Genomic DNA, 19,931 nt, shown 5'->3' with positions numbered 1-19,931 from the left:
GAATGGAGGCGCAAGATTTGAGGCAAAAAAATATATATATTTAAAAAAAAATATTGTAACTTCGATTTTTTTTTTTATGTTCGAAGCTCGCACCATCGAACGAAGCTTCGAAGTATTTAAGACAGCCCTACTCTTAGCAGATGGAGCATGAATCTCTGCAAGAATATCATAGCTAACTTTTATTTTTGGTTTAAAGTTAGCAGATAGGACATCAGAAGTTTTTCCAGGGACTTCATTTCAACTCAAAAAGTTGAGGTTGCCCTCATTTGCAACAACGTCGAGTTTACATGCCAGTTAAAATAAATCTAGATCTCCTGTACACAGGCGGAGGAGGTACTATTCCCTTTCTGCGCATGCCCTCGCTCTACCTAGTCGAGTAAATTCATACGTGAGAACATGTCTGCTGCGGAGAATCGACTGCTGTGCGCTGTGCATGTGAAAGGACAACTCCAGGCTCATTTAGAGTTCATGTGTGAGAGGGGCTCGAGTTAGCTACACTCACTGAGACGCATTTTCTCAAATGAATAGAGGGAACATTCAGGGATGGCTCATTTAGCAGCTTATCGCGAAACACCTGGGAGGCGCGGCTTGCGTTTGTAGTTCTCAGGTGGACAGCTGTAATTGAGTTCTTGAGCAGAGGCCCCCCTCCCCCACCCCTCCCCTCTCTTTCAGTAGTGGCACCCCAGCTGTGTAAATGGGTCACAGATTGTTTCCTGCAGTGAGGACGAACACATCATGAAAAGTCACCCAGGCAGGATGGAGGACAGCCACTAACCACCCTTCATAATAAGATGTACAGTTTATGTTCTTCTCTCCTGTAGTTTTACTGCACTGTCCAAACTGCCACTGTTTGGCTGATGTTAGCTGTGTCCAGGTGATTAATCCTTTGTCTTTGTTTTTACTCCCCCTTCCCTCCCCCTTCTCTCTCTCTCTCTCTCTCTCTCTCTCTCTCTCTCTCTCTCTCTCTCTCTCTCTCTCTCTCTCTCTCTCTCTCTCTCTCTCTCTCTCTCTCTCTCTCTCCCTCCACCTGTCGTTACCTTCGCAGTTGAAGGACAGAGAGAGAGGGCTGGACAGAGAGCCACCAGCAGACGAGGATTGCTTTTCACTCTCGCCGCTATCCCCTCCCCCCCCTATTCCCCCCCCCTCTCCCCCATCCCGTTTCCTTCCGGACTGCCGTCGCTCCCCTTCAAGACTCCACCTGGCATCCAAAACATCCCTCCCTTGTCGTGCCCCGCGCACACCCCCTAGATCTCTGATGGATCAGAAGATTCAGGGGGGCGCTGTGACTACACCCCCCCTCCCCACCTCCGCCCCGCCGGGTGAGCGAGAGAAGGAGGGAGGGGGCGGGAAGAAAGAAGATGAGGAGGAGAAGAAGAAGAGGGAAAAGGAGCGAGAGGGCACCCCAGTGGACGGTGGAGGAGGAGGAGAGCCGGGCGGGGCCGGAGGCGACCAGTCCCACTTCTCCATCAGAGAGAGCAGCTTGTCGGAGGGTAACGTGAAACTGAAGATCGGCCTGCTGCAGGCCAAGCGCATGAAGAAGCCCCCGAAGATCCTGGAGAACTATGTGTGCCGGCCGGCCTTCCGGGCCACCGTCAGGCACACGGGTCGCGGAGGAGGCGCCCGGGGAAACCGCGGAGGGGCGACGACGACGACGACGTGCGGCGGGCCGGGTGTTCAGACCCAGAGCCCCCCGCACAGCAGGGATAAAGAGCGGGCGCAGAGTCCTTGTGTCAACAACAACAACAGACCAACCCCGCCCTCCTCATCCCCCTCCTCCACCGCCGCTCCTACGCCGCCACATCCGGCTCCGGCCACGTCACCCTCCCCTGTGAATGGGAGTGCTCCGGCGAAAAGGGTAAGTGGCGAGAAACTGATATTGCTCTTGTACATTTGTATCCAAAACCCATATTCCTATCAAAACCCAGAGTTTAAGTCTGAAGAGGCCACAAGGAATTACACAAGAGGTGTCTGCCTGCGAGTTCTGCCAAGAGAGAAGGGAACACTCAGCATGTTAGCAAAACATTCCCCGTTTCTTGATTTCCTTGCTTTGTTTCACTGGCATGACACCATTTGTGTGTCTGTTTCGTCCTTGTGTCATTGTTCTATGCTCCACACGTGCTCCTATTTCCATTTTGCGCCAATATTGAGTCTCGCAATCATCCTCCTCCTCCAGCATTGGGAAGGATCGATGGTAATGCAGTGGTCCACGACATCACTTGAGTAATTACCTCGCGATTACGTAGATAAAGAGCACAACGTCAACTGTTGTTCCCTCAATGTCATTGTGTTTCTGTGCCTTTCGCTATCCATCATTCACCACCCCCTCCCCCTCTCTGGTCTATCGTCTGCCTCCCCCCCCCCCCTCCCCGTGTGACCCCTCTCTACCAACTCTCCCCCTCTGTCCCCAAGTTGACCCTGATAAGTGTTATTGAGTCGAGAGGAACCTTCCCCCTGGGCGCGACCGGGAAGCAGTTTGTGGACAGAAAATCCCATCAATGAATTGCAATTTACACGGGGATAAACAAAGCCCCTCGTCGAATTGGTTTTTACCTCTAAGCGTGCTTTGTGGTTGATAGAGTTTCTGCTTTGTGAGGCAGCTTTTCTTTTCCAGTGTTGCAACCGCTTCTGTTTTTGACCAACACGTCTTAAGATATTGAATACTGTGTCGTCGTCGTCCCCCCCCCCCCTCAACACCTACTGGCGAGGTGCCCCGTGAGCAAGGCACTTAAACCTCAACTCCCCCAGTGGAAATGCTCAGTGACCAACAGCTGGAGACTGTTTCAAGTGATCAGTTCACAGTATCAAGTAATTTTTTTTAAAGAGCAAGTGCTCTCTGACGATGTTAAACAAACAAACACAATTTGTGATTTCAATGTTGCTCTGTTTCTCTTTCTTTCCCCCCCCCCCCCCCCCCCCAGGGTCCACCAAAGATGGCCTGCAAGTCCGACACAAAAGCCGCCACCGCCACCAGCGAGAGACCCCTCAGCCTTCACCGACCTTCGTCAGATGGCAAAACACACCCATCTGGAAAGAAAACGCCCACTCCACAAACCAACCTGACGTCCTCGCCGTCGCCACCGCTCCCTGCATCGAAAGAAGCCAACTTTGAAGGGGCCGCCAAACCTCCTCAGTTCACCCACAGCACTGACGGTCAGAGGGACAAGGACAGGGGTGTCCAAGGTTGGGGAGCGCCCACGGTCACAGAGAAACTGGCTCAACTCATCGCCACCTGCCCGCCCTCAAAGACCCCTAAGCTGGCTAAACCCACCAAGATGCCCCCCACCGCCACCAATCTCCCCAACTCAGGCTTCATGGCCCCCACCGCCAAGCAACGGGACAGGGCCATGGCCAATAGGAACACGTATTCAAGAGTGCTCCACCTGGCTCCGCCCCCGCCTGTGTCCCGCCCCCCCGGCCGCCCCTACGGCTCTCGGAACAAAGACAGTGTTGCGGACAAGTCGTCCGTCTCAACTCCGCCTAGGAAAGAGGACGCGGACGGAGTCGCCAAGACCGGCAGCAACGTCAACAGCAACAGCAACAGCAACAGCAGCAGTAGCAGCAGCAGTCGCAGCAGCAGCCCTATGGTCACCTATGGCAACAGTCGCCTTCCAAACATATCAAAGGACAACACCAACGACAACAACAGCGGGAGCAGCGGTAGTGCTGCCAAGTCACGTCTCTCTCACTGCCCGCACCACACCACGTCGTCCCCCTCTCGTCTCTCGTCCTCCTCTTCCTCCAACACCGCGGCGGAGCAGAGGACGTTGAGTGCGCCGAGTCACCAGGGCTCCCCTGCTTCCTCGCAAGGACACCACACACGTGAGAGCCCTGTGCGCGCGGAGGAGAGTGCTGAGAGAGGGAGGGAGCAGGACAGAGAGGCCCCCAGAGACTTAACCAAATGCCCTCCTCCACTGGGACCGGGGAAGCCGGAGGGGAAGGACAAAGGGGCCGGTAATCAGTCACTCCGAGTGGAGAGGGGGAAGAGCTCCAGCCCCGGTAAACGCAGTCCGAACAACAGAGACGGTGGCCGCCCTGGTCGTACCGGCAGCCCCCTGGAGCCGGTGAGACAGAGGGCAGCCTCGGAGCCTGCCAGTCGAGATACCTCGCCGGCTCCTCTCAGAGACGATTCTCCCGATTCGTCCCTGGACTCTCCCGCGGAGCAGGACTGCAAGCCCCTGAAGAAACGCCGGGGAAGGAAGCCCCGCTGGACTCGTGTTGTGAATAGGAACCAAACGCAGAGGGCAGGCCAGTGCAGTCCCACTGACCAGAGCAAAACCACCATGCCTTTTTCATCAAGCCTAGATACACCCCCGCCCGTAAAAAGACCTGTGGGCAGGCCTCCCAACCCAAATAAGGGCAAGCCAAATCTTGTGTCACAGAATCCTGTGTCGCAACTCTTTCCACTTCAGCCCAGGAAAAGGGGGAGGCCAAAGTCCAAAATGCCCAGGCTGGATGCCCCCACACGCGGCCGCCCTCCTAACAAACTAGCCCCATCCAAGGTCTTCTCGCTCTTCAAATCCAAAGAGGAGCAGGACCCGCCCGTTCTCCACCCAGAGGTGGAGTTAAACCCCCCCAAACCTATACCCAGGAAACGGGGGCGCCCCAAACGCCTGCCCCCTACCTTACCGCAGGAAGGACAGCCCCCCACGCTGGCTCCCGAGGCGGGAGGGGACGCAGACAAACGGTTCCGGAACAAAGGGAACGGGCAGCTCATCATGAAGACCATCATAGGCAAGATCAATAAGATGAAGAGCATGAAACGGAAGAGGATCCTCAGTCAGATCCTGCTGGGCCCGGCCCAAGAGGAGCCCCCCAGGGGTGCCCCCAGCGGGGTGGTGGGCAATGTGGCGGCTACGACACAGTCCCTATCCTCCCTGGCCGCCTCTTTCGGAGGCAAACTGGGTCCGCAGATCAACGTCAGCAAAAAGGGGACAATATACATGGGGAAGAGGAGAGGCCGCAAGCCAAAGGGGGCGTCGAGCTCCACGGCTGGGACACCGCCCCCGGAGCCCTTCCTGTCCCCCAACACCACCTCCCCTCTCCATCACCACCACCAGTCCCAGCAGCACCAGCACCAGCTCTCTTCCTCCGAGGTCTTCCCTTCTCCCTCCCTCTCCCAGTCCAGCGGAGGCCACAGCCCCATCAGCGACGCCAGCTTCGTGGAGCCGGGCTCTGTGCACTTTGTGGGTCACCCCCACTACCACGCTCACTCCCACCATAACCACCACTCTTTCCCCTTCCCTCCGCCGACCTTCTCCGCCCCCAACCCTCGTACTTTAGGCTCACTGGGAGCCTCGTCCTCCTCTGCGGCCGCTGCGGCCTCCCAAAAGAAGTCTTCGTGCCGTGGCTACCATCACCACCACCACCATTACAGGCAGCACTACCACTACCGTAAGCTCTCCCCTCCCAGACCCCTGCACCCCACCTCCCCCGCCCCACTCAGCGAGCTAAAGGAAGCCACCCCGTCGCCAGTCAGTGAGTCCCATAGTGAAGAGACGGTGCCCAGTGACAGTGGTATAGGTACAGACAACAACAGTACCTCTGACCGGGGAGAGAAGGCCGGAGGGGCCGGCGGTCTGGGAGGAGTGGGGATGCCACCCGGGATGGGCAGCGGGCTACTGATGCCAGGGGTCATGGGATCAGCCATGGGACCCGGGGGGGTGGGGCTCAACTCCAGAGGCAGGCGGCGACACTCGTCCTCCGTGCTGCTGGAACACCCCTCCCCCTCCCCGTCTCCCCTCGGCGTGAGGTCGTCGCCGGATCCTCGCAGGCCTCACCCCGCGGCCCCTGCCTCCTCGCTGGCGGGACACAAAGAGAAGCACAAGCACAAGTGTAAGCGCCGCAGCCACGGCTGCCCGGGCTATGACAAGCTGAAGAGGCAGAAGCGCAAGCGCAAGAAGAAGTACCTGCAGCTGCGCTCGCGGCGGCAGGACCCCGACTTCCTGGCCGAGCTCGACGAGATCGTGATGAGACTGAGTGAGGTCCGGATAGCCCACCGCACCACGGGCCACCGGCTGGGCAGCGGGCTCGGCATGGGAGCCCCGGGAGCCCTGGGGGCGAGCAGAATGCCAGGGGCGGGCGGCAGGCCCGGCGGGGGGGGCATAGGAAGCGCGGCTGGCCCTCCTCCACATCACTATCTACACAGGGACCTCCTCCCCACCATCTTCCGGATCAACTTCAGCGGCTACTACTCCCCGCACCCCGCATACCCCTGCGACCCACTGCACTACGTTCGTAAGCCAGACATGAAGAAGAAACGGGGACGGCCTCCCAAGTTGAGGGAGTCCATGTCTGACGTTCCCTTCGTCCCCGGGCTTGGCTTCCCACTCTCCAGCGGTGGGTACTACCACCCGTCGTACAGCGTTCCCTACTCCGCCGGGCCCCTGGGGCTAGGCTACTACAGAGGCTACCCCCCGGCCAGCGCTCTGTACCCCCATCCCCACCACCAGTCGCCCCATGCGGCCCCAGCGCACCACTCTCACCACCCCCCTTCGTTCCCCCCGCCGCCTCCCCCTTCCTACATGCACCACCACCATCCCTCGCACCTCCTGCTCAACCCCTCCAAGTTCCACAAGAAGAAGCACAAGCTGCTGCGCCAGGAGTACCTGGGGGGGGGTCGCTCCCCGGTCCTCTACCCGCCCATGTCGTCTGAACTCTCCTTCAACTGGCATCACAAACACAAACACAGGCACAAACACAGAGAGCGTTGCGCCGAGGAGGACGGGGAGGAGGGCGGAGGAGGAGGTGGAGGAGCAGGAGTTGGAGGAGGAGGTGGTGGAGTTGGAGGAGCAGGAGGAGCAGGGAGCCGGGGCGGAGCAGGGATTCCTGATGGCGGGGTGTCGGTGAGAGGGGAGAGGGCCGTCAGCGTGGGCATGGCCGATTCCTTACAGCGGTGCCGCTTCGGACGAGAGGCCACCCCCAGCACCAGTGCCAACAAGCAGCCCGCGGCCACCTCGGCCAACTCGCCTTCATCGTCGTCCTCCTCCTCCGCGGAGAGGTACAAGCGCAAGGAGAGCGCCCTCTCCTGTTTGGGGCCTTCTCGGCTAACGCTGGGCGGCGGCGCACGGGGCCACCACCCCGTAGAGTCCTGGTTCAGGATGGGCAGCGCCGAGGGAGACTACGCCAAGCTTTCCCGAAGCCAAGCCGCGCCCGGCCAGGGTCCCTTCTCGGACGGACAGGCGGAAGACCCCGCGGGCTGCTCTGACAGCGAGGACGACGAGCCGCTCACGCCCACGGAGGACACGGAGCCCGGTGCTCAGGACGCCCCGCACCATACCAACCTGTTCGCCTCTGCCCTCACCCGCACGGCCCTGAGGGGCAGCGGCCGGGGCAGGAAGCCCGGGGGAGTGACGGAGAGCTTCTCCCGCATGGACCGAGCGCTGAGGAAGGAGCGCTCCACGTCAGCAGAGAGGAGAGAGACTGGTGAGTCAGCCACACCGGGGAGGGGGTCAAGTTACAAAGGTAGTGGTTGAAATGGGCCACAGCAGTGCATCCATTGATAAAGTAACATGAAAGCGCTGTAGTATAAGTTCATGTAATATAAAAAAGGCTATTCTGCATGGAAAATATTTAATCCCCGATGTAATTTAATTGTTTATAGTTATTTAATTTAATTGTGCACCAAATGTATTTTCCAACTAGAAAGGTGCGCTCAGTAGGGCACAAATCTCTGCCAGACTGTATTTTTATCTACATTAACTGCTTCTGCGCCAAGAACGAGTTTACTCGTTATTGCCCGCCAATCGAATCAATACCACTGCCTGGTGGATTTCGGGCGATGTTGCACCCACTCTAAACCGGATGGGGCGCTCTGTGCATCGGCGAATATGTTCCGGGCAGAGCTCTCTTGTTATGTGGATCCAGACAAACACTCGAGTGCATTGGATCGCTTTTCGAGACGCAAGAATCAATATGCTTTCGGCGTTTATTGCGTCGTACAAACGGAAAACGGATCTAGCAGATGGAAATCAAATAATTGGAATATTTTTTCTCCAGACTCATCGGCCACAGGTAAGAGGAATCTAACGTTAATTCCAGCTCGATTGTCCATTTATTTCATTGCAATCCATCTGATCAACGTATGATGTCGTACTAAAGAAAGCCGTTACTGACAATCAAGGAATCATAAACGACCCCCCCCCCCCCCCCTTTCCTTCACGCATGATGGAGCATAATGTATACCGATCATATGCATTTGAATTCTTTTATGTAGCGTGTATAGCGACGAAACGGCAATCGATTATGTGTAATATGCGTCGGGGCCTATAACTCGTGTTCTAGGAATTACTGCAGACCACTCTAAAAACATACTTATATTCACGACGGTATTAACACGACAATGTATGAATGGAAAAATATAACGTTCCCACATCCGGAACGATAGATACCTGATGTTGAATGGGCCATAGTAATGTCGATATAGCTATAATATTTAAAAAGTCGAAAAAAGGAATCGATAAGGTCACTTTAAAATATCGGCACTATTTAGGCTGCTTTCCAACAACCCGCTGCAGGGGCCCGCAGATCTGGAACAAGCTCGACGAGAGTCTGAAACGGTCAAAATCCATCACAACCTTCAAAAAATCACTGAAAGGAACTGCTTAAATCATATCTTTAAATAGAATCCATACTTAGGTATATTAATTGTCTGTATTTATGTATCTATGTTGTATGTTAGTAGGTAGGTGTGTAAGCCTACCCATGTTGTATGTTTTTGTTTGTTTATATTTGTTTATATTTGTGATCAGGCTCCCTCCAAAAGCTTTAAATAGCTTCTTGGGGGACCGGGCACACGCACACAATCTCGACGATGATGTTTTCACATGAAGATATGTATATGTAATATATCATGTGTGTGTGTGAATAAATTCATTCATTCATTCATTCATTCATTCATTCATTCAACCAAACCTTAAATTAAAAAGATATTTGCCTAATCCTCTCGATTTCTACATTTGCCCAGCGCATTAGTAACAGACCCATGTCTATGTACAGTGAAGGAGACCAGAGTTGACAGACTCTCCTGCACTCCAGGCTAGGCGCGCACACACACACACACACACACACACACACACACACACACACACACACACACACACACACACACACACACACACACACACACACACATACACACACACACACACATTTGGAAGACAGCTCATTTTGGCAATGCAGGCAAAATGCTCAGAATATTAGAGTGAGAAATCAGAGGTGTGGCGTCAGCGAGTGTGAAGAGGGTCATTTTGCGCGAGTCTCGCACTTAATGCGTGGGAGTTGGCAGCTCTGTACAATAGCAAACTTTAAATACTTAACCTGCAAACACAAGACTTCACAGCACAATATCGCTGTAACCAAGAGATTCCCTGATTTTTTTTTGAATGCATAGATACATCAACGACAATAGGTTCACTATAGCAGTTGTAAACGGGTGCCAGAGAGCTGTGTATCGTCGTCTGGCAAAAGGTGTCACTTTTTATTGAATGTAATAGATATATTCAAGGATTCAGGTCCTTGGCCTGCTGTCAGCAGTTTCAGTTTGTAGTTTGCGAGATTAGCTACGGACACACACGCACACGCACGCACGCACACATGCACGCACGCACGCACACACACACACACACACACACACACACACACACAGATATGCCTCCATTGCCTCAAGAATACATTGGTTGAATATGCCCGGGTGATATCCGGTGAGTTTTAGTTTTTGGCATGACCAAGGGGAAACTGGCACTGTATGCGTTGCCATTAGCTGCTGTAGTGGCTCCAGGACTATTATTTGTGCAGTGACCCATTCAGAACCTGCCATATGGCAGAGCAAGTGAGCACTCTATTCCTCCCTGCTTGATCTCTGTTGCTCAATGACTCAATGTATCCTTTTAAAAATCCCCTGGAAAGACACAATGACACCCCCTGTGCAGCATCCACTGGCCCTGACATCTGATAGCCCCTACCAGCGATTAAGGGCCTGGCAGCAAATAGCCCACATAATGACTTAAACTGGCTCTGCTGTGTGTGCGGTTGCCCCTGCAGGCCGCCCCAGCTGAACCACAGCAGAAGTTCTATTTCCATGAGCGATGCGCAGGGATGGGAGTGTTTTCTTTACAGGGTATATTTGGTAGGCATTCCCATCAAAAGCCCACAGTAGAATGCTTATCCTCATCCCTGTTGTACACACACACTGCACCTGGACTCCGCTCTCTCATCCCTGTTGTACACACACACTGCACCTGGACTCCGCTCTCTCATCCCTGTTGTACACACACACTGCACCTGGCTCTTGTCACTGATCAGGTAGGTTAACACTGCGCCAACCCCGAGATTTCTCGGGTTATCTCGCCAGCAGTTGAGCGCCAGAACCCCCGAAAACTCGATTTTAATATTCTATGCTGTCTCACGGTCCGGTCCCTCTGTGTATCATTGGGACTCATTCTGAGACGCCGAGAGTGCAATATCGGCCGAATCCTGCTAGGTGGCAGTATCGCCTACCCTTTGAAACCTTATTTCACACTGTGTGTTACATTGTATATATGGTCCGGGCGGAGAATTTAGACCAAGCCAAGTAAATCGCTTCATCCGAGCACTTTGAAACGCGTTCAGCACACTCCATGCATATTTTGTGCCAGTTGATGTCAGGGACCCGATGGACATCAATACTGGAAATCTTTTTGGGATACCTCCTAGTAAAGGTAAGGACTATATGACATCAATCCTACTTTGATCCAACAATGATTTCACATCGATCGCAATGGTCAACGTATGTAGTATTAAAGAAATGCTGTTGCTGACGATCAGAGCATCAAAGAACGACCCCCCCCCCCCTTTGATGCATTCATGATGAAACATAATACCTATTATATACCTTTGATTTGGAAATAGTAACGTGTACAGGCGGCGTGAACACTTAAGGCAACGCACTTGTGCTTCCGCGTTTCTCTGATTGGCCATGACGACCACGCGCTAGCACGCCCCCTTATCCACGCCTGCCGCTACGCCGCGCCAAGCTCCTCTGTGTGTTGCAGCGCGCGGCAGAGCGGCAGAGGTCCCTGTGTGTTCTCGCCTTCCTCAATTTATACGCATGGAAGTATTGACTACGCCGTAACGAATCATTAAAAAAATATACCGTTAACTGGAATATGTTGTTTCTTTACACATATGTTGGATTGTGTAATTGGTTTGTCATGACAAACAAATAAAAAAATTGCGATTTACCCGGTGGCTACAACAACACACAGTGACTACATGTAGTGACCGTAGGGCGACTTGATGGTTTGAAATGGAAAACTTGAGGCTCAGAAGACAGACTCATTGGAGTCTTCTCTAAAGACACAGGAGGGGGGAAACAGCTGAATTCAATTCGCACGGGGTGACGGATGAGCCTAGAGAAAAGAACCAACAGTTAGTAATCTCCTCAGGTAGTGCTTCACCTCCCCTCTCCACATACGGCCTATAGATCAGAGCCAGGATTCTGTGTGGCTTCAACACAAACAGCAACATGTAGTCACTGTGTGTTGTTGTAGCCAGCGGGTAAATCGCGATTTTTTTTATTTGTTTGTCATGACAAACCAATTACATAATCCAACATATGTGTAAAGGCACAACATATTCCAGTTAACGGTATCTTTTTTTAATGATTCGTTACGGCGTAGTCAATACTTCCATGCGTATAAATTGAGGAAGGCGAGAACACACAGGGACCTCTGCCGCTCTGCCGCGGGCTGCAACACACAGAGGAGCTTGGCGCGGCGTAGCGGCAGGCGTGGATAAGGGGCCGTGCTAGCGCGTGGTCACGTGGGCGTCGTGGCCAATCAGAGAAACGCGGAAGCACAAGTGCGTTGCCTTAAGTGTTCACGCGTACAGGCGAGCAACGCAAACGCCTTTAGCAAAATTCACATATCGCTCCATAACGCAGTTTCCAGGAATTAGCCAGGATCACTATGAAGCTATACAATATTCACCACGGGATAACACGCGAACGTATACATGAAAAAATTTATTCTTTTTTACATGTTGAACGAGGGATAGTTCCTGTCAAATGAGCCATAGTATTGTCTCCATAACTATAATATAGATATAGCCCTGCAAACACTGCGACGCACAGTGAAAATGCCTATATTTTAAAGCGTGGCACATTTTCTACAGGATGAGGATAATAGCTGGCAGTGAATGAGTTAAGGCAAAACTCACAGCAATTGCTATTCGGTAGTCTCTGGGAACTGTTTGACTACTGAACATATGATTTCGTTTTTACTTAATAGCGAATGTGAGGTAATCAAAGAAGCGAGCAAACTACTAGATGTTTGGGAGTCGGACCAGGCAAAATTTATTCCCGGGAACAAAAGCATTCATTCTGAAAGTTGCATCACTGATGCTTGAAATGTGTAAGCTTAGTGAAACATAATGGCAAACGTACAAAACGTTGCTACAATGTAACATCTCCAGTCTCTTCATCTTTATTTTCTGTTCTCCCAGCTGTCAACAGACTGTTATGCTTAGGGATGTCCCGATCCGATCACGTGATCGGGATCGGGGCCGATCACGTGATTTTCCGAAGATCGGGATCGGCATTTTTTTTTTTTTTTTATTATTATTTTTTATTTTATTTTATTTTTATTCAACAAACATGACCATGTTCACGTCTTAAACTCATACTGAGGCCTTAGTTTTGGTTTTAAATTGCATATCATCATTCATTTATTTATTGTCACACAGAGCAGAAGAATTTTGCCAAAACAAACCAATAGTATCCAGCTGCAGAACGGCAGACCAGCTACACTATCAGACCCAAATTATTTTTTAATTTTAATTTTTTAATTTTAATTTTTTATCCCAATTTCTCACATTACATTCACCCTGAATGTTGAAGTTATCCAGGTGAAAAGTTAACTTCATTCAAGCGAGGCATTGCAATCCTTGACATAAATCATTTGATGTATAATTAAATCAAAGGAAATGCGTTTGGGTCTGAGGCCCAGTCCACACGAGCGCTGGATTTAATATAACCATGATTGTATGTGCGCAGTTGCACTGTTCGGCCACACACAATCGGGGGTTTGCTACACTGCAACCCCGGTCTTTGAAAACCGGAGTCCAGGGTGAAGTTTTGCGGTTTTGCGGGTGCGTGTGGGCATAGCAACCGAGGTTATTCCCAGTGTTTACAGCAGAGCTGTCGCAATTATTTCCCATGTTCACGGCAGACTGTCAAACAATAGTAAGTTAGCAACCGAGCGCGGGGTAGAAAGATTAGAGCAGAGCCAGCTACACCAGTGTTTACAGCAGAGCTGTCCCAAGTAGCGTTATATGAAAATGATTGTAACAAACTTTTGTTCGAAACGTATTGTTGAAGAGTGTGATCGACTGATGTCTGTTGTCTCATTCCTGACCCAACCAGAGTAAAACCTGTAGCTGCGGCTAAACTAAACTCATGTGTTGTCAAGTTATTGTTATAAGGAACTAGGGGTGGGAATCACCAGTTTCATCATGATACGATACGATATCGATTCTTTGGACAACGATACGATATTTGCCGATATCACAAAGTCTCTCACGATACAATACGATACGATTAGATTCAGGTGCCTGCGATCGATATGAGATGATATCATATGCCCATTTAACACAATCAGTAACATTTAGATCAACAAAAAAAAGGTAATGAAAATATCATTTGACATTTGTATTTTTGAGCTCTTCCAGACATTTAAAGGAAAATCAATCTATTGTTTTTAATACAAATAGACCTCCTGTTCACTGTAAAGTGCCACGTTTTTATATATTGAGCTTTAAACTTTAAGCAAAATTTTTTGGAACTCAAAACTCACAACCTCCCTCTCCCAAACCGTTCCTACAACAATTTGTTGATGTTGCATGATCATGTATAGGCCTACATTTATTATGTATTATATTGTTTATGTTTAAATAACATTTAAACATCAAACTCCTCTGACCTCATCTGGTCTTTCCAAAGACGCGCGCACACACACACACACAGAAAGGGAGAATGCTATGCTGTAACATCTACACACACGGAGCTACTGCTGTTGTTCTTGGGCGGATATGAGACTCGCCACACGATTTTCAAAATAAGAGTATCGATATGAATCGATCTTATTACATCGCATCGATCCGATTCGATTGTTGATAATTACATCGATGTATCGATCTGGATCGATGTATCGTCCCACCCCTATAAGGAACCCAGTCCAGACTGCATCCCCTTAACAATTGTTTGTATTGAGCCGTATTGTATTGTACCCATTCTGCAATGTGTTAAATAACGTTTGCATCCATTCATAGCGTTAACGTTACCACATTACGTTAGCATTTAAGCTATATACTATACATAGATAATGCCATTCACATTAGCATGTAGCTAACAACACCGGCGGTGTTTTGTGAGACTAAACTATCCGCTCTTGGTGGTAAATTGTGTTGCTGTTGGTTTTGTTTCATCAACAAATGAGAGGCAGAACACACAGTGAATGTATCCGTTTGTTTATTGCCCTTTAACACTTTGATTGCCTAAGGCTAAATTCATGATATACCATAGGTTGCCAGCTCTATTTGTCTATGTAGAAGTTCCCCTTCTTTGCAGGGCTATAACTTTTTAAATTCTATTGCTAAATTGCCATTATTAGGGCCCATTCAATGTCCTATATGTATTGTTCAGGGTGTATGAACGTTAAACTTTTTCATTCACATATTCATACTAAAATATGATCTAAAGTATAAGTATGTTTTCATCTCTTTCTGCAGCTTTCTCCAGAACGTGATTTATAGCCCCAAATGCATTATATTGATGATCAAATACAGTTTGATAGCAATCGGCGCGATATAAAAAAATCCAACTGGACAGACTTCTGGAAGTTACTACACGTAATCTGATGTTGACCGGATGGCCGAGGGGGCGTTTATAATTCCGTGGGCAGCGTTATACCATTCATCTAATGTGGGTCAAATGTTCATCATAGCAGTTAGTATCGTACACATGGAAAAATAACGCTGAATCTTACCGTATCTTCCTCGCGCCGTTGGGCGATGAGCGTGGAACAGACATTTTCCTATTATGGGATATAGAAATATCCGGTCCATTTCCAGGTTGTATAATAATATATACGTCCAAATCATGTTGTTTTTTCGAGTTATTTGCAGCGATCGATGTTCACTGTGTGAAGACTGAGTCTCTCTAACACTAGCGAGTGCCCGGACCCCATATGGAGTGAGTCCTACCGGGTTAAAGGTAACATCCGTTTTTTCGATCTGCCGATCGGCCACCAGATGGCGGTCTTGAACCGCTAGAGGATTGAGAGGAGATCACACTTGTGTCTCAGGGCCCCGGAAAGGAAATATGATTCCGATCACAGATTTTTGAAATATTGATATCAAAGACGAGTTACGGCGTCTTCGGCAACTTGAGCATGGCGGGGAAGGACGCCTAAAAGCGTCTTCCGGCAGTTAAAGTGTTAATTGCAGTTTCTTTCTTTGCTGAAAAATATATGTTCCGTTGGCAAAATGATATTTAAAGATGGCGGCTATGGTGTTTCTAAACAGGAAGTGTAGTGAGCGTTCAACCTTTTCTGATTGGTTGAAATGGCCTTCATGTCTGAACAACATCGCCGCCTACTGTTTTGGCATTGTACTACATGTATCGGTTGCTGGTTTTTCCAGCCGTTGTGGGTACGCAATTATATGCGGTTGTTCACCTGTGTGGACAGAGGTTTATTTTTTTCAAACTTCGGTTACATTAAATCCAGCGCTCGTGTGGACAGGGCCTGCTGGTCTGCCGTTCTGCAGCTGGATACTATTGGTTTGTTTTGGCAAAATTCTTCTGCTCTGTGTGACAATAAATAAATGAATGATGATATGCAATTTAAAACCAAAACTAAGGCCTCAGTATGAGTTTAAGACGTGAACATGGTCATGTTTGTTGAATAAAAAAAAAAGTAAAAAAAATAATTATAATATATATATATATTTTTTTTTTGATCGGATCGGGAAAGATCGGTATCGGTAGATACTCAAAATCACATGATCGGGATCGGATCGGGAGCAAAAAAACGTGATCGGGACATCCCTAGTTATGCTACCAGGCTAGCTAGCAAACTGTACCCAGCATGCCATTCAGCAGTGTTAACAGTTAATACCCTCTCAATTAGGGGTGGGAATCACCAGTTTCATCACGATACAATATCGATTCTTTGGACAACGATACGATATTTGCCGATATCACAGTCTGCCACGATAGGACACGATTCGATTCAGGTGCCTGCGATCGATATGAGATGATATCATATGCCCATTTAACACAATCAGGAACATTTAGATCAACTCAAAAAAGGCTACGGAAATATCATTTGACATTTTTATTTTTGAGATCTTCCAGACATTTAAATGAAAAACAATCTATTGTTTTTAATACAAATAGACTTCCTGTTCACTGTAAAGTGCCATGTTTTCATATATTGAGCTTTAAACTTCAAGTAAATATTTTTGGAACTCTCAACACACAACCTAAATTTAAAACCAAAACTAAGGTCTCAGTATGAGTTTAAGACGTGAACATGGTCATGTTTGTTGAATAAAAAGAAAAAAGAAAAAGGCCGATTTTTTTTATTTATTTTTCTGCCGATCCCGATTTTAGGAAAATCACGTGATCGGCCCCGATCACGTGATCGGATCGGGACATCCCTATTATGTATACATTCATTATGTTTTATATATTTTATGTTTAAATATCAACATTATCTGTCCATCCTCTGTAAATACTATCAAATTCCTCTGACCTCATCGCGAACGCGCACACACACAGAAAGGGAGAATGGCTGCTGTTTTCTCTATGCCTCTGAGCAGGGTTAGCTTAGTTAGCGTAAGCAGCTAACGTTAGTTTAGGTCTTTAACGCAACATGGGCATAAAGGAATGGCGAGGATGCAAAGCATGTTAGATGCATTTGACCCGTTGCGAGAAAAAAACAACAGGGACTTATTTCGGGTCGCAAAATGCAACCAAATAGGAGCACTCTGGAGCCCTGCTGTAACGTCTACACATACACATTTCACATGCTACTGCTGTTGTTGACTCTGCCAGATGGTTTGTTTTCACATCTTGCGTGATGATCTTGCGTGAATCCAGCTGTCGGAGCTGCGCTTGGGCGTGAGACTCGCCACAGGATTTTCTAAATAAGAGTATCGAAAAATATATATTTTTTAAGACAAAACGATAGTTGCATAAACGATTTGATTTTCAATAATTGAATGTAGGGCTGGGCGATAAAACGATAACAATAATTATCGCGATATATTTTAATAAACGAAAAAATATCAATAAAAAAAAAAATTGGGTGACCTGCAACAGGGCAGTGGACAGACTTGTCTTTCTTGCCTGCAACTTAAAGTAATGGCTTTGCTTGTCCAAATGACAATACTGACCAAATTGAGATTTATTTTTCTCTTGTCCATTTATTTTGTTTGCTTTCTAATTTAAAATACAGTTTGAAACCGTCTGTACACAGTAGGCTATGTGTGCTAGCAGAGCTAGTCTCCAGTCGCGAGTCACGGTCCACCAAAAAAGCGCCAAAAGATAGAAAAGAAATTAAAAGAGCTTTAAAAAAAAAATACTTGTAACAATATCGATAATTATAGATATTGAGTGATATGATATCGTTATCGATATCGTGATATCATTTTTGGCCATATCGCCCAGCCCTAATTTAATGACTATTAGAACATTTGAACATCGATGCCCAACACAGACTCCCACTGACACTGAGACAGATGACGAGTGCATGTACATGTAGCCAAACAGCCTGTTTAGCATGTATGTCCACAACGGCGTATTATTGGCTAATGTGTGTGTGGAGCAGAGACATGGGTCCGAGGATGGTGGTTGTAAGAGGCAGCGTGGTGTGGGTTGTAGCCCGCCGGGGTAAGAAGGTGGTTGTAAGAGGCAGCGTGGTGTGGGTTGTAGCCCGCAGGTAATCCTGGATTAGACTGCAGGACTACGGGTCAGCCGGCGGTCACTGGCTGCTCGGTAGTGGAAGGGGGAGGCCAAGGGTGAGAAGTCCCCCACAAGACCTGCAGGAGAAGGGGGAGGAGGGGAGGCGTGGAGGAGGAACAGGGATGGGGAATATAGGGAGTCTTGTGATGTAACCTGATGGGGCGGAAGAGGAGGGTAAGGGTGTGAGACGAGCATGGACGAAGGGGGCCGGAGCCGTGGGGAATGGGGCATGGCTGGAGTGAGAGTTGTAGAGAGGAACAGGGATGCAGTGGGAGGGGAATTGATTGATTGAATAGTTTATTGGTTTAGAATGGAAAAATCACACATATACATTTGATCACAATATGAAACAGGTATACATTTTCTCCATTTACCAATAGGATTTCATAAAACACAATAAAGCCATAGGCTTGTTTCCATTGTGGTCCTTCATCATTGGTGTCAATGATGAAGGGTCTTAAAGTGTAACCAAACGGAAGCCCTTAGCCACGAGTTGAAAGAATACCTGATGTTAGCGTCCTGTATGCTCTGCAACGTTATGCGCTTATGTTGAACTGAAGTTCACAGCAAGTTCAGGATGCTTTTTAGTAGAGTTGTTCCGATACCGATACCAGTATCGGAAATGCCTCCGATACAGCCTAAAATGCTGGTATCGGCGAGTACACGTAAAATCTATGCTCCGATCCCATATGACGTATCAACAACACGTGCGGTATCCTCCTGCTGAGAGTGAGCATTATAAAACAAACGTGTTTTTAATCTACTGTGAATTAAAGTGTCAATGCTGTTTGTCATTTTAACAGCAGATACTTTCTTAAATGCCATCGTCCCGACAGAGTGGTGTTGACGGGGAGCTCTGATGTGTTCGCTTGCTGGTGTTATTTAGCATTAGCTGAAGAGCTAGTTTTAGCTTAACGTTACCTTGGCTAAAGTTGGGGCTATTCATAATCCAGCAATAATGGCTGCAGACCTGCAAGCAAAGTACAGCAAGTTGGCAAAGGAGTATTCCAAGGTAAATCACTTTTTCACCAGTAACGTTACATTCTTTCCATCTAGCTCACGTTAACGTGGCTAACCTAAGTGTCGTCACCGATCGACCTCTCGCACACAAAGGATAAGAGTCTGAGGCGGAGTCTCAAAAGAGAATGTTGAATATTTATTGTGCATTAAAAATCATAACATAGCCTATGCTACTAGCTAACTGAACCGGAGCCTTCTGGTGGATAGCAAGTGCAACACCGTATAACGTCCGTGCGGAACCAATGTCCCAACAACCTTTCCGTGGGTGAACTCTCATTGAGCATAGTTGTCAATGAATGATACTAATACTAATCTATACAATCACCTGTTGTTGAATAAATACCATTACTTTCTAGTTATTACTAAAAAACAGTATATATAAAACAGTAGCTGTAAAAAAAGGAAGAAAAAAAAAGGTTTTATAATATAAATTATTATTATTATTTTTTAATGTATGCACTGGTATCGGATCAGTATCGGTATCGGCCGATACCCAAAGCTTAGGTATCGGAATCGGATTGGGAAGGAAAAAATGGTATCGGAACATCTCTACTTTTTAGGGGTGGGGAAAAAGTGGATTACAGCGATATATTGCAATATTTTGTGTGACGATATTCTATTGATGCAGTGATGCACTCTCAAAATCAATATCACATTTAAAATGAACAAATGTTTTGCTTGACAATTCCCTTTTGCTGCAAATGTTTTACTTATTATTGGAGTGAACAGACTCATTTATCTCATTAGATAAAACATGATGTATATTAAACCACAGCGTAATTAAATTTGTTACAGTCGGAAAGTGAGTCATGAAAATAAAACGCATCATTAGAACTGTAATGGTATTATTAAGTACTAATATCGGTACTCTATCAGTAAATACCCAAATGTAAGTACTTGTACTTTGCCTGAG

General features: G+C 48.2%; 1 protein-coding gene across 2 annotated transcripts in view; it reads left to right on the top strand.

Moving 5' to 3' along the window:
- Nucleotides 1–19,931, top strand: part of ash1l (ash1 (absent, small, or homeotic)-like) — a 78,202-nt gene that overhangs the window by 9,409 nt on the left and 48,862 nt on the right. For both annotated transcript variants that reach the window (XM_084313255.1, XM_084313254.1), the window contains exons 3-4: nucleotides 1,046–1,855; nucleotides 2,919–7,422. In XM_084313255.1, coding sequence (XP_084169381.1) covers nucleotides 1,256–1,855; nucleotides 2,919–7,422 — 5,104 coding nt within the window. In that variant the 5' untranslated portion in view covers nucleotides 1,046–1,255. The remainder of the gene's footprint in view (nucleotides 1–1,045; nucleotides 1,856–2,918; nucleotides 7,423–19,931) is intronic.

Source organism: Notolepis coatsorum (genome assembly GCF_963971535.1).
Source record: "Notolepis coatsorum genome assembly, chromosome: 4".
In the NCBI taxonomy this organism is placed as follows: Eukaryota; Metazoa; Chordata; class Actinopteri; order Aulopiformes; family Paralepididae; genus Notolepis; species Notolepis coatsorum.
This window is presented reverse-complemented; position numbering and strand designations above follow the sequence as displayed.